The 12,733-nt window shown below is 29.6% G+C and overlaps 1 protein-coding gene and 1 long non-coding RNA gene across 2 annotated transcripts; both read right to left on the reverse strand.

Moving 5' to 3' along the window:
* Positions 1-284: 284 nt before the first annotated feature.
* LOC107897541 (uncharacterized) lies at positions 285-4,985 on the reverse strand. The gene is made up of 6 exons (XR_001684188.2): positions 3,982-4,985; positions 3,630-3,892; positions 2,816-2,875; positions 2,050-2,117; positions 1,787-1,881; positions 285-620 (listed from the first exon to the last, which is right to left on the reverse strand). It is a non-coding gene; the product is annotated as an uncharacterized lncRNA (long non-coding RNA).
* A 5,848-nt stretch (positions 4,986-10,833) lies between these two features.
* LOC107896131 (classical arabinogalactan protein 25) lies at positions 10,834-11,543 on the reverse strand. The gene has a single exon (XM_016821260.2). The coding sequence runs from the start codon at positions 11,401-11,403 to the stop codon at positions 10,987-10,989; it is 417 nt and encodes a 138-aa protein (XP_016676749.1). The 5' UTR covers positions 11,404-11,543; the 3' UTR covers positions 10,834-10,986.
* Positions 11,544-12,733: the final 1,190 nt, after the last annotated feature.

Here is a 12,733-nt window from a genome sequence, read left to right on the forward strand (position 1 = left end):
AGAATCAAAACTAAAATAAATAATAAAAACTAGATTAAATATAAAAATATTAATAAAATAAGATATTATAATGAAGTTACTTAAATGAAATAAGGACTTAAATCATAACCATGTAAAGTATAAGATTTGAATATCCATTCCCGTGTGAAATATCAACATTAATTATTTAAGCTGGTAATGAATATTCTCTTTCCTAAGTCAAAATTACAATTCATGTTTTTCTTCTTTCAACTCAAATAAAAAAAATATTGAAAACAAAACAATTAAATAAAAAAATAGAATAATTAGTTGACACGAGATTATTATTAAATATATACAAATATGCAAGTAGACTATTACAAAATTGGGTGTAGTTTTTGATCAATCCTACTGCAGGTTCTAACTATAATCTGCTTAACATACAAACATAAGGAACTCTAATACTTTTTTGCACATAAAATATCTGAAACTCACACCTGAATTCAGATTCAGAGCACATACGGTGTCAACTGCATGTTGATCAATATCATTCTTATTCACTGCTGCAATGCCTTCCATATGCATTTGTAGAGGTAGGAGCCAGCCATTATGTGCCTTCTGCAAATTGTTCTTGGACTGCAATCTAGTGTAGTTGGTTTTTCCTGTTCCATTTGTCACCAGTCAAAACATAAAAGAGCTATATTATGGTAACTCCATCAGCTTACACAGTAAATTATAGCTCGCATGTTTCAAAGGTATGATTCAATCAGTGGGGATTCTAGTAAAATAACAGTCATTGAGAAGGCAAATTGATGATAAATTAGATAGCAGTAGAGAATATATACCATATTTTATCTGAACAAATGTTCCTTTCTTCAAATATATTGGAATGAATAATGATTAATTTGCATCATCAACGCTAGTGAAAATCCAATTTTAGGGCTATGGCATGTTTACATAACATTTCTCTTATTCTATTTTATAGAGCAACTACACGTGCAAAGAGTGATAAAACGAAAAAAATGCAGAAGCTAGTAACCAATCCAGAATTCAGTTGGTGGTCAATCTTTATTAATTTATAAGGAATTTTATGTTTTCAATTCTTATAAATGTATATTACTATTTTCTTTTACTAAGATGCATGAATGACTTACAAACGAAAAGCACTGGATATAGTGATGGAATCACCTAAGGATAAATTATTCAAGGGATCATAAATAGGCCTACTGATGATGATCAAGATCCAGATGACAATTATATAGTCACTTTAAATAACTACTTGCTAAACATGAAAACAATGCGCTGAATATAAGGTAAAATACTAAAAGAAACTCCCAACTGTTTCACTTTTTTAAGTAAACCCCTATAATTTTATTGTACCCAAATACACCCTCATTTTTCAATTTTTTCCCATACAAAGCCTTTATATCAAATGAAAGATTTATGTCAAGGGCTTAAATACAATACAAATTAAAAGTTTAGGGTTTATTTGAGTATAATTAAAGGTAAAGGGCATATCTGGTTGCAAATTAAAGATTAATGTAATATTTGGGTACAATAGAAGTATAAGGACATGCCTAGACAAAGTGAAAGTTCAAAAGCTATTTTTCCTTTTTGGGGGGGTTATTTCAGCCTAAATCTAACATCTAAATGGATAAAAGAAAATGCATCTTACTCAAATTGAAAGAAAAAAGAAGGGGAAAAAAAGAGGGGTAATTAACTAAAGGTCAAAAAAGTTAGATATCTTACAATCTGCTGCTCATAAAGGAAGCAGCAATCATAATCAAATGAAAATCATTATACAATTAAAATTCAATATCATGATTACCAAATTCTTCTTTGATTCAGCAGATGTGGTGGGTGATCTCAACCTAGCAAACAATTCTTGAATAAAGGTGCTGTCTCCTTCAATAAAGAAAAAACCTGGAAGACAACACTGCAGTTAAGTGGAAAAGAAACAAAAAAACAACATGTAAAAATAAATAAGAATGAACCTTTTTTTTATAGAACTCCTGATTTTCTTTCACCTGATCTAAACTCCCTCTATAAAACTCCACTATAAGCAGCAAGACCCATGTAAAAATAAATTACCTCCTTAAAAACAACATGTTCTTTCAGAAAATTCCGATAGTGTTGCACCTGAGGAACATCAGGATCATCTGCAAACCAGAGAAGAAGAAACTGCCTTACCAAAACAAGCTAAACTATTAAGCAGTAGACAAATTTTGGGAAATAGACATAAAACATAGGAACATTCAAAAAGGCAAAATATATTAAAAGGTTATTATCATAAAAAATAATTGTACAAAATCTTATAACTACAAGCCCGCATCCAAACAATCAAATGAAGTTGCAAATTGAACATTCAATTCAATCCACCAACAGTCCCTGATAATATATCTATAAACAAATAGTGATATACTTACATTCAAGAGAACCAATAATATCCATGATCAATTCGTCTCCAAATATTTTCTCAAAAATTTGAGCACTATTGAACAAAACTGTAAGATAACCAATAACATAAATCATGGATCCATGAATCAGTCATAAATACAAGCACGTTTTAATAAAGAAAAAGAGCATTTAAGCGAAAAAGTGTACTAACTTATCCCCTTGACTATTTTAAATATCACTGAGAACACAAAAGCTCAGAGAGTTGAGAAGCCAGAGGAAACCAAATTATTACCTTGATAGCACAGCCACAACTAATAACTTAATGTGGCTGAATACCAACATTATCAATGGTTAAGTGACTGGCAGTTAACCACCGAATACTAAACTACACAAGATCTACATACAGAAGATATTAAAGAAGATATTAACACGCATAAGCAAGGTTTTCAAAGAAGCATACATCATTCAATATTAGTTCTGTCAGCCGCATCTGATCGGCAATGCCACTCTCAGTCATAGTCTGCAGGGAAAATTGATGAACAAAATGAAAAAAACATTTAGACAGGTATACCTGAGCAGGCTAATTTGAAGAAGCTTTCCAAAAAATATAAGCAGATCATACAGAAAATATAGAAACTACTAAAAGAAAACAAAAATAGACAACCTACTCCAGATTACAAGTAATTATAACATAAGCTGAAATAATTATAATCAAGACTAGCATAAAATAAATAACAACTTCAAATAATAAATAAGGAAGAAAATCATTGAGTGAAAACTTCCAATATGTTTGAAAAGGAAAGAACTCCAGGAATCACACCAAGCAACAAAAATAAACTTAAACAAAAATGAAAATGAAGGAGATATATTTTTAAGTATCTATAGTAAAAATATCAACCTTGAACATACATGTCTATAAATGAACAAATCAAATATACCTATTTATACCTATACCAACTATTCACAAAGTAATTCGTCGTTTCATTTTGAGCTCCACTAATAATAGAAAATTTTCCCAAACCACCGGTCGTGGTTAGGAATGAATAACGAATATCACCGACTTTGTTTCTCAAATGTCCAAAATACAAATCAACACAAAATTCCAACAGGCAGGCTGCTGATTGCCGACTGAGCAAGCCAATGTATATAACATTCTATACACACTAAATCTACATTCCTGTACATTTAGAATGTGAGATTAAATGAAAATTTCCTAAAACCCAACAAAACAAAAACATTCATATATATATATATATATATATAGCACTGCTTACTAGTATTTTGGTATAGCAGTGAATGTCACAGGCAAAGCCAATGGTGATGGTTGACTGCATCGTTCTTCATTTTCTAAACTTCCATGAATGTAATTGAGACAACAGCAGGCTTCCTTCACAGAAATAGAAACCGCAACTTCCTATGCAACTTTAATATGTTTCTTTCCATGAAGATCCACCACAAGATCCCGCAGCTCAGGGAAAACTGGTATGATTACAAGTTCTAATATCGCGTAAGCAAGTTGCTTCACGTATATAGTTGACTGTATTCATAATGACAAAGTCAATACAACCAGAAAGTGAAGAAATTAGGAAAAAACATCAACGTCATGTTAGAAAATAGCAACTCAACCTGAGTGAAAAAATATATGTCTCTTGCACATCGTCTGTATTGCTTCTGCCCGATTAAGCTAACTAAGGCTGTTGGAGCTCCATCAGACAAAAATATTAACCGTGTTTTCACCATTAATAAAGTTCTAGCTCCAGGGAAAAGATATATGCAACATGCTCAACAAATTTCACAATATAAAAATAATCTCAATAAACATGTTATGGACCACGGCAACCTAGACCCAAAAGGACTTCAGAAATTGTCATTAGAAATATAATCATTCAACTCTGGACTAAGGAATTGGATCATTCGAAGCAATGCTCATATGAGAATTGCAAGCATGTGAACCACAGATCTAAAAGTCACAGCAGGTCACCACTATGATCTGACAAAAACAAAGAAAAAAGTATCACCGAAAAGCATCTTTTTAATGTTGCTTGCTCTACGAGCTGCCTCAAGTTGTTCCTTAAAGGACCCTGGTTTATTGACATTACCCCCACCAAATTGGCTGAAGTTCTGCGAAGGTGTCTGGTTAGGCTGAGTATTCTCAAATTTTCCGTGAATATTCCCTGCTTTTGTAAAGAATGTACCACCTGACCACAGAATCTGGGGAAAAAGAGGTTATTGAAAGAAAAAGAATACATATGGATGGCTCTTCAAGAGACTTTTTACTAGGTTAACTACTGATAAACAAATTAATCATTGTTCTCAAGATTGGGCTACTGCTGACAGCTAAGCCTCAGCATGTGAAGTTCTCATTGAGAGACCAAAGTAGCCCAACCAATCAGTATACATAGGGCTTTAAAAACAGATGAGAAGAAGAGGGAGTAACGAGCGGGTAAGCAAAAGTTATTTTTTAGGAGTGGAGAGCGACGACGACAGCGACGGCGGCGCAGCAGAGAGGTTAGTCGAGGGTGATGCACCAGGTGGTCTAGTCGGCGTCTTCGGTGGCAAATGGGTTGGGAACTTGGGGATGAAAATTTAGGGATTAAAGGAGAAGAGATGGAATGGGGGAAATTTTGTTAAGGGTAAAAAGAACAGCTATCGGGAGTAGAGGTGATCATGGGCGGGCCGAGCTGGGTTCGGGCCGGGTTCAAGATAAAATTTTAGGCCCGTCTATTAGGCCCGGGCTTGGCCCGGCTCGGCCCGAAATATGGGCCTAAAATTTTGTCCAAGTCCAGCCCAAAATAAAATTACTAAGCCCAAGCCCGGCCCGGCCTGGCCCATATTAATTTTTTTTCTTATTTTATTAAATAAAAATTTTAAAAATATAATAAATCAAATATATTTAAAAACATAAAAACAAATAAAAATAATACTAAAACAAATTCTTAAAACAATACAACTTAACAATATAATAAAAAATAGTTATATTAAAAATTTAAGATAATTTAAAAATAAAAATATATATTAATATATAATTCGGGCCGGGACGGGCCGGGCCCGGGCCAAAAAACTCTTACCCGAGGCCCGGCCCGTTTTCTAAACGGGCCTCGTTTTTTTCCCCAAGCTCATTTTTCGAGCCTACATTTTTACCCAAACCCTCCCATTTTTCCGACGGGCCTTCGGGCTGGGTCAGGCCGCCCGGCCCATGATCAGCTCTAATCGGGAGCACTGGGAATAAATTGGATGAAACTAAAACGACGGAGTTTTGGTTAAAAAAAATGACAGTTGTGGCGTTTTTTAAAAAAAGGCCGCTAAAGGTAATCTATTGCGGCGTTTATATGCTAGCGCCGCTAACTTCTTAAAATTATTGTAAAAATCAATTAAACCCATTCAAATTAAAATAAAATTTTATTAATAAATTGCTGTTGCACATTACATATATAATAACAAAATTAGTTTATATAATTTTATAAAATCATATTTATTATTTTCATATAAAAATATTATTTTGATAAAAATAAAAAAGATCTTTTTATCATTAATAACATTATGTGATATAAAGTTAATCATGGAAATTATGCGTATGTACTAAAATAATTAAATATTACGAAAATTTTATTAATACAAGCATTATTCTTTTAAGTATGGTCCGCATTAGTTATTTAGATTTTTATATAAATGGCATACTAGTTATTACATCAAATTTTATTAATTTTGTTACATAAAAATTCAATGAGTGTGCCATATTCTAGTATGATTATTTTACTTTACGAATTCAAAACATCCATTGTTTCGAATCGACTTTTAAATAAAATTAATTGTAATTTTATAATTATATCAATTTGAGTGCAATAATTGTTTGTCTATATAAATTAAATATTAAAAATATTTTTAGTTGAATCATATAAATGGAAAGAAAAATTTATAATTATAGTTATTTTTTATTAAGTTGGTGTTATGGGTTAATCAAGTATATTAATTCAGTTGTGAAATTATTAATTTACCCTCTCACATATAAATTAAGTTATAAGAATGTATTTATATATATATAATAAAAATTCGAAACACAATTAACTTTATGATTATAACCAAAATAACAATTAATTTTTATATAAACTTTTAAATTAAGTTTTATATAAACTTTTAACAAATATACGAGTTAAATAATATCTTTTCGCATAGGAGTGTTAAATCTTAAAAAAGAAAAAGTAATTCTCTTAACATACTTTAACAAATTGAATACTAAACCACTTAATCTATAAAAGCTAAAATATGAGATAAGTATTTGTACTTTTCGTAAAATTAAAATTTAGTCATTATATTTCTATTCTTAAGAATTTAATTCCTCTATGTTTCAAATTTCTGAATTTAAGTTTAATTGTTAAAATTACTTTTTTATTATTAAATTCGTTAGGGATTTAGGATGTCGAATTTGGGAGTGGGTAATAATACTTTAGGGATTTAGGATGAGGAAGAAGGGGGATATAGAACTGGGGAAAAACGGGAAAAATGTTAAGTGTATCAGGTGTGGGTAAAAAATAAGACAGCTAAACGACGAAGTTTTGAACAAAATAATTTAACATTAGCAGCGTTTATAACCTAGCGCCACTAAAAATGCACCTATTGCTGCGCTTAGGGTTTTAGGGGTTATAGTTTAGTGTTTAGGGTTTGTTAGGGTTTAGGGGTTTACTATTTTAAGGGTTATAGATTAGTGTTTATGATTTTTTTTGGGTTTAGGATTTTAGGAGTTATATTACTTTTAGTGGTGTTTTATCAAAAGCGCCGCTAATGCTCTGGTTTTTAGCGGCGCTTTTGTAACGGTGTTTTACCAAAAGCGCTGCTAATGCTCTAGTTTTTAGCGGCGTTTTACCAAAATTGCCGCTAATGCTCTGTTTTCCTGTAGTGAGTTTCTTTATGTCTTGTTGTTATCCTAACTTTAGGATGTTTCTATTTAGGATTATGAACTAAATCTCCTAAATACCTAGGGAGGATGAAACCTATGATGAAACTTATAATTTAATTTCTATTTTTAAGCGATAAATACTTGATTATTGTTCTCATTTATGTATGCTTATTTTGTGTTTTAATATTTTTAGGATATTAATTCATGTTTAATGTGCATATTTCAGTGGAGTAAAAGTCCCTGTTTAAGAGTAGATCTAGCATAATTGAGTGGAGTTGTATGCAATCTTAAAAATAGGACGACATAAATCTACCGGATTAAAGTCAAATCTAATAGGGGAATCTATAGATCCAGTTAATGCGATGATAGGGTTTTCAATTAGAAAGAGATTTCAATTAATCAACCTAGAGTCAGTTGTTCTTACTCTCGAAAGAGATATTAACATAATTTAGGGATTTCTACGGATCAAGACACAAATGAATATATCGTTTAATTCAGATTCAGAATAATAGGTGAAGTCTAGGTGGATTCTTTCCTGAGTATTGTCTTTCTCATTAGTTATCTTCGATTATTTTCCCATTTCAATCTCTGTTGCATTTATAGTTAAATTAGATTAATAAATTTAAATTAAAAACAATCATTTCAATTTATCGGGTAAATAATAAGAAAACGGTAATTACTAGTACTTTTAATCATTATGGATACAATATTCCCTAATCACCATAGCTATACTATTGTTCGATAGGTGTGCTTGCCTTTGTCGTAATTATAATTAGTTTAGAGATCATCAATCTCTCTTATTGTTTTCTACCAAGGGTGTTGTAGTGGAACCAAAATATTTTTTTAAAGTTGTCTAATCCTATGAAACGCACAAAACCCTTTTGGCATAATCGTAACTCTAACTCAAACCAAAAGAAGTATTCTTGAAAGTTGAGTATATTTCAATTATTTATGTTGAAAAGCTCTATGAGATCCTAAAACTAGAAGTGCTTCGATGAAATTGATGTGTGGGGGCCTCGGTTTACAGGTTTTCTTTGAATTTTTACTCGTTTAAATTTAGAATTAAATTGATATAATTTATAAATATTAAGGATTAATTTTTTTAAAACTCTAATCAATTTGGCACAATATGTAAACGTTGAGGACAAAATTTGTTATTATGCCAATCTTAAAAATTATCATGTCATTTTCATATTAGACATTTAACGGGGGATGACCAAAAAAGACAAACTCAAAAATTTTAGTGATTACTTTGTAATTTTTCATAATTAGTGATAAAACAAGAAAGAAAATAGATGTGTGACTATCTAAAAACCAATAACTTAATGCCTAAATTGGTACATTAGTTTGACAGCTTTTTTCTAATGTGGTATTTGTATTATTTTTTGTTCCAATGTGATACATGTATTTAACAAAAATTATACATTTTAGTACATGAAGATAACAATGTTAACTTTTTAGTGTTTAATTTAGGTTTTATAGTTAATTTGATGAACATTCATAATTAGCTAATAGTATTGGTAATTACCTTTCATCAAATCAACCCTAAAACTCAAATTATATCATATCCATTGGTTTAGATTTGACAAATTAAACGCAAAATTAAACAAATTTACAATTAACACAAAAATGTATTGTATTAACAAAATCATGCAAAATTTAAACCTAATAATATTAACAATTAACTTTCATCAAATCAACTCTAAAATCTAAACTAAATATTAAAAAATTAACATCGTTACCTTTAAATATCAAAATGTACAAATTTTATCAAATACAAATATTAAATTAGACCAAAAAATAACGTAAATATCACATTAAAAAAAATTGTATAACTCGAATACTAAATCAAATATTAAGGGAAATCAAAATGTATAATATGAAAATAGTGTTTGCTTAGTCTGGTCTATGGGTCTCTGAACCTTGCATATTAAAGAAGAAAATAAAAGATAAATATATTTTTTCCTCCAACTATAATGCTTGATAGTTTGAATTTTTTTTTCATTTGAATCCAATAACACCTGTCATTTAAATGATTTCCATTCCTTACTTGACAATTTACGACTGATTAAATAAAATTAAAATTTTAATCTGGGAGTGAGTTAAAGATTAAAAAAGACAAGCAATCTTGTGATTATGTTGGATTGTGTCCTACTAATTATGTTTTTTTTAAAATTTGAATTTAGATCCCAAAGCTGGATTAACCAAAAAGGTAGTAAAGTGAAGATTTCTTAGATCCCAAAGCTTGAAACCTAATATATGTAGTATATTTTTATATAAATATAACACAAATTATTGTCTATATCAAAATACTAAACTATGAATAATTCACGTGTAGGCGGTGTTGTAAGTGCAGTATGGGACTCTAAAAGGAGAAATAAATAAATGAAAAAGCGCCAATTAAGTAATTGGATTGCAAGGCAGTCTCAAAACAGACAAAACATGTTTACCTAAACACCTGTTTCTATATGTTTAATCATACAATCAGCCAACATGTGATGGATTCTAATTCTTCAAATGAAACAAAAAGACACCAATTTTTTGGTCATTCGGTCTGCCTCACATGCCACGCACCTACTATATCATGTGACAACCGATAGGATCATCAACATATCCCCGGCCGGTATAGCGTCCCTTCATTTTCATAATTTATTATTATTTGGCGTTTGTAGATTTTAAAAAATAATAAATTATTTTTTATAAATTAATTTTCTTTGTTAAAAATTTTATCTATTTATATTGTTAAAAATTGACTTGTCTAACGAAATAATCAAATAGTAATACGTGATGTGCTACATGTATGTCATGTTAATGTACAAAGATCAATTTTTAATAATAGAAATTGATGAAATTTTTAACAGAATAATAAATTTATCTCTTTCTGAGTAAAGTGTATAAAATGTAATCTCACTCCTACTATAAGGACTTCTATGATACTTTTACTTAGGGTGTTCAAATGGTAAGTTCGATTAATACCCAAACCGAATTGCTCTTAACTAAAATTTATATATTTTTTATTTTTTGATTAAAATAAGTATAAAATATATAAAAAAACATTGCTAATATTCATTTTCTTTTTTAATAGTTTTAAAAAAATTAAATAGAAATGAAAATAACAAATAAGACATTAAAAACACTACATAAATCTTAAAAGTTAACAACCAAACAAATAGTTAAAAATTATATATAATTTATATTATTTATTCAGTTAATTGTTTAATTTAATTAATTACTCAATTTCGAACTGGATTAACTAATAATTAAAATTTTAAAAAATTATTAATCGACCTCCGATTAATTAACCGAATTAAATTAATTTAGTTGATTAATTCAATTTTAATTGAATTATAAACATCCCTATTTTTCCTATATCATTCTCTTTAAAATTTGATGTAATACTTGAAAATAAATGTTTAAAATTTAGATTTAGATTGAGATTAATTTATTATGTAAAGCATAAAAATAAATAGTACTCAATTCACACCATTCTTAAAATTTAAATCCAAATTTTAAAATTCAAAGTTTTCACTAAAGGATTTTAAAAGCCATGATAGCTTTAATAGCGAAGAACAACACATGATTCATGATTCTCAATCATACACTGTAGTTCGGATTTTATTACAGTAGCTAGCTAGATACATTATAATGATGCACCATGGCAGTTGAAACAAAAAATAATAATAAATGAAGGAAGATGAGCAAATTAAAGAGTAAAGTATTACAATCAACAAATGAATTTACAGTAGGTGCAGTAAGCAGTAAGGTACTACCAGAACCGAAAAAGTTGTCAAGTGTAGAGACGAAAGCAAAAATATTGGAGATGAAGAAGAAACCGGCAATGGTCCGAACGGTTCGAACGCGGAGGTTGGACCGGGGGCGATGAAATCGTCGGGGTTAGGGGGACTTGGGGTGGAAGGGATGGTGGGCATCGATGAGCCAGTAGTAGGCACCACTCCACCAGGAGATGGCAACAAAGGAGCAATATCAGGTGATAATGGTTGGAAAGGGGACAATGGAGGATCCGACACTGATACTGGTGATGCTGATATCGTTGGGGTATCTGAACTCAGCCGAGAAGCTAAAGATGGCAAAGGTGATGAAGCAATGAAATACATGATCATGATGGGTAGTAAGAGAAAGCAAAAGGAGGCCATTTCCTAATGATGAAGAAATCAAGGTTGAGTGTCAAATGTTATATATAATATGTGGGTAAATGAAGAAGGGGTTGTAGTGAAGAAAAGCAAAAAGGAAAGGTAGGAGAAAAAGGAGTGAGGCTTTAGGTAAGAGGGAGTAGGGAGTGATGATGGAGTCCCTTAAAAAGGAAAGACTAAGGGTATCTCTATTGGGACCCAAATTGTAACGTGGCAAATTACAAGGCGTCAGTGGTGAGAAAATACAGGTTGGCAATGTAGAAAAGAAGAGAACAGAAAAAAGATGAGTGATTTTTTGTTTTTTGGTGTGACATGTTCGTTAGCTGATGATTCTTCCTTTACAGCCCGTGACTTCGGCAAATCCTTATATTTTGGCTAATCAATTTCAACTGTGCTTAATTTTTATAGGAATAATGTTAAACCCCGCTTTTAATATTTATATATTTTATTAATTTACTCTTTATTTTCTTTTTAAGTTAAATTTAATATTTAACTTTTTAAAAAAGAGTTAAATTATTTTTTTAATGTACATATTGACTATATTGTTAATTTTTTAATAATGTTGGTATAAGAACCCGTATACCACTCCATATATATTATCATGTTGACATAATATTATTTGTCTTATATGCCATATCAACAAATAATTTTAAAATATAAAAATAAAAATTATTTAAATTTTAAAAAATATAAAAATTTTTATAAAAATTTAAAAATTAGTATGAACTACATGTAGATTATTATTCGAACTACTATATTTAAAAATTTAATATTTTAATTAATATTTCTATTAGGAAACAATAATTTAATTCTTTTTAACAGGTTGATGGTCAAATTTAATTATTTTAAAAAATTAAAAGGTCAAATTTAATTAAAAAAAGTGAGAATAATTTTTTTAAAATTTGAAATAATCTTTTTTTTTCTCATGTAAGGGGTTTCTTTTTCATTTATTTTAGTTTTTTCGTTTGAATTGAGGAAAGTTTAAATTACTCTAAAAAGTTTGTTTCCCACCTCATGATAGTATTGAAAAGTTAAAACCCTACAGTCTCGTACACGATCATTTTGAAAAATAATGAACATAATAAATTATACATTTAAATATTATTAATATAAGATTTAACTGGTACCCAAGAAAAAATGATTTTACCAAAAAAAATATTACTAATATAAGAAATTATACATTTAAACAATTATTTAAATTTGAATTATTATACACGTGTGGACCTTTAATTATTTCATTTTGTGTATATGTTATATATGGATTTTATCCAATTTTTTATATATAATATTCGAAGTAGAAGATGTGGATAACATTATTTGAACCCATGATACA

Source organism: Gossypium hirsutum, chromosome A10 (genome assembly GCF_007990345.1).
Source record: "Gossypium hirsutum isolate 1008001.06 chromosome A10, Gossypium_hirsutum_v2.1, whole genome shotgun sequence".
In the NCBI taxonomy this organism is placed as follows: Eukaryota; Viridiplantae; Streptophyta; class Magnoliopsida; order Malvales; family Malvaceae; genus Gossypium; species Gossypium hirsutum.

Bases quoted from the DNA above. Each gene is read 5' to 3' on its own strand.
- LOC107896131 (XM_016821260.2), bottom strand. From the start codon at position 11,403: ATGGCCTCCTTTTGCTTTCTCTTACTACCCATCATGATCATGTATTTC.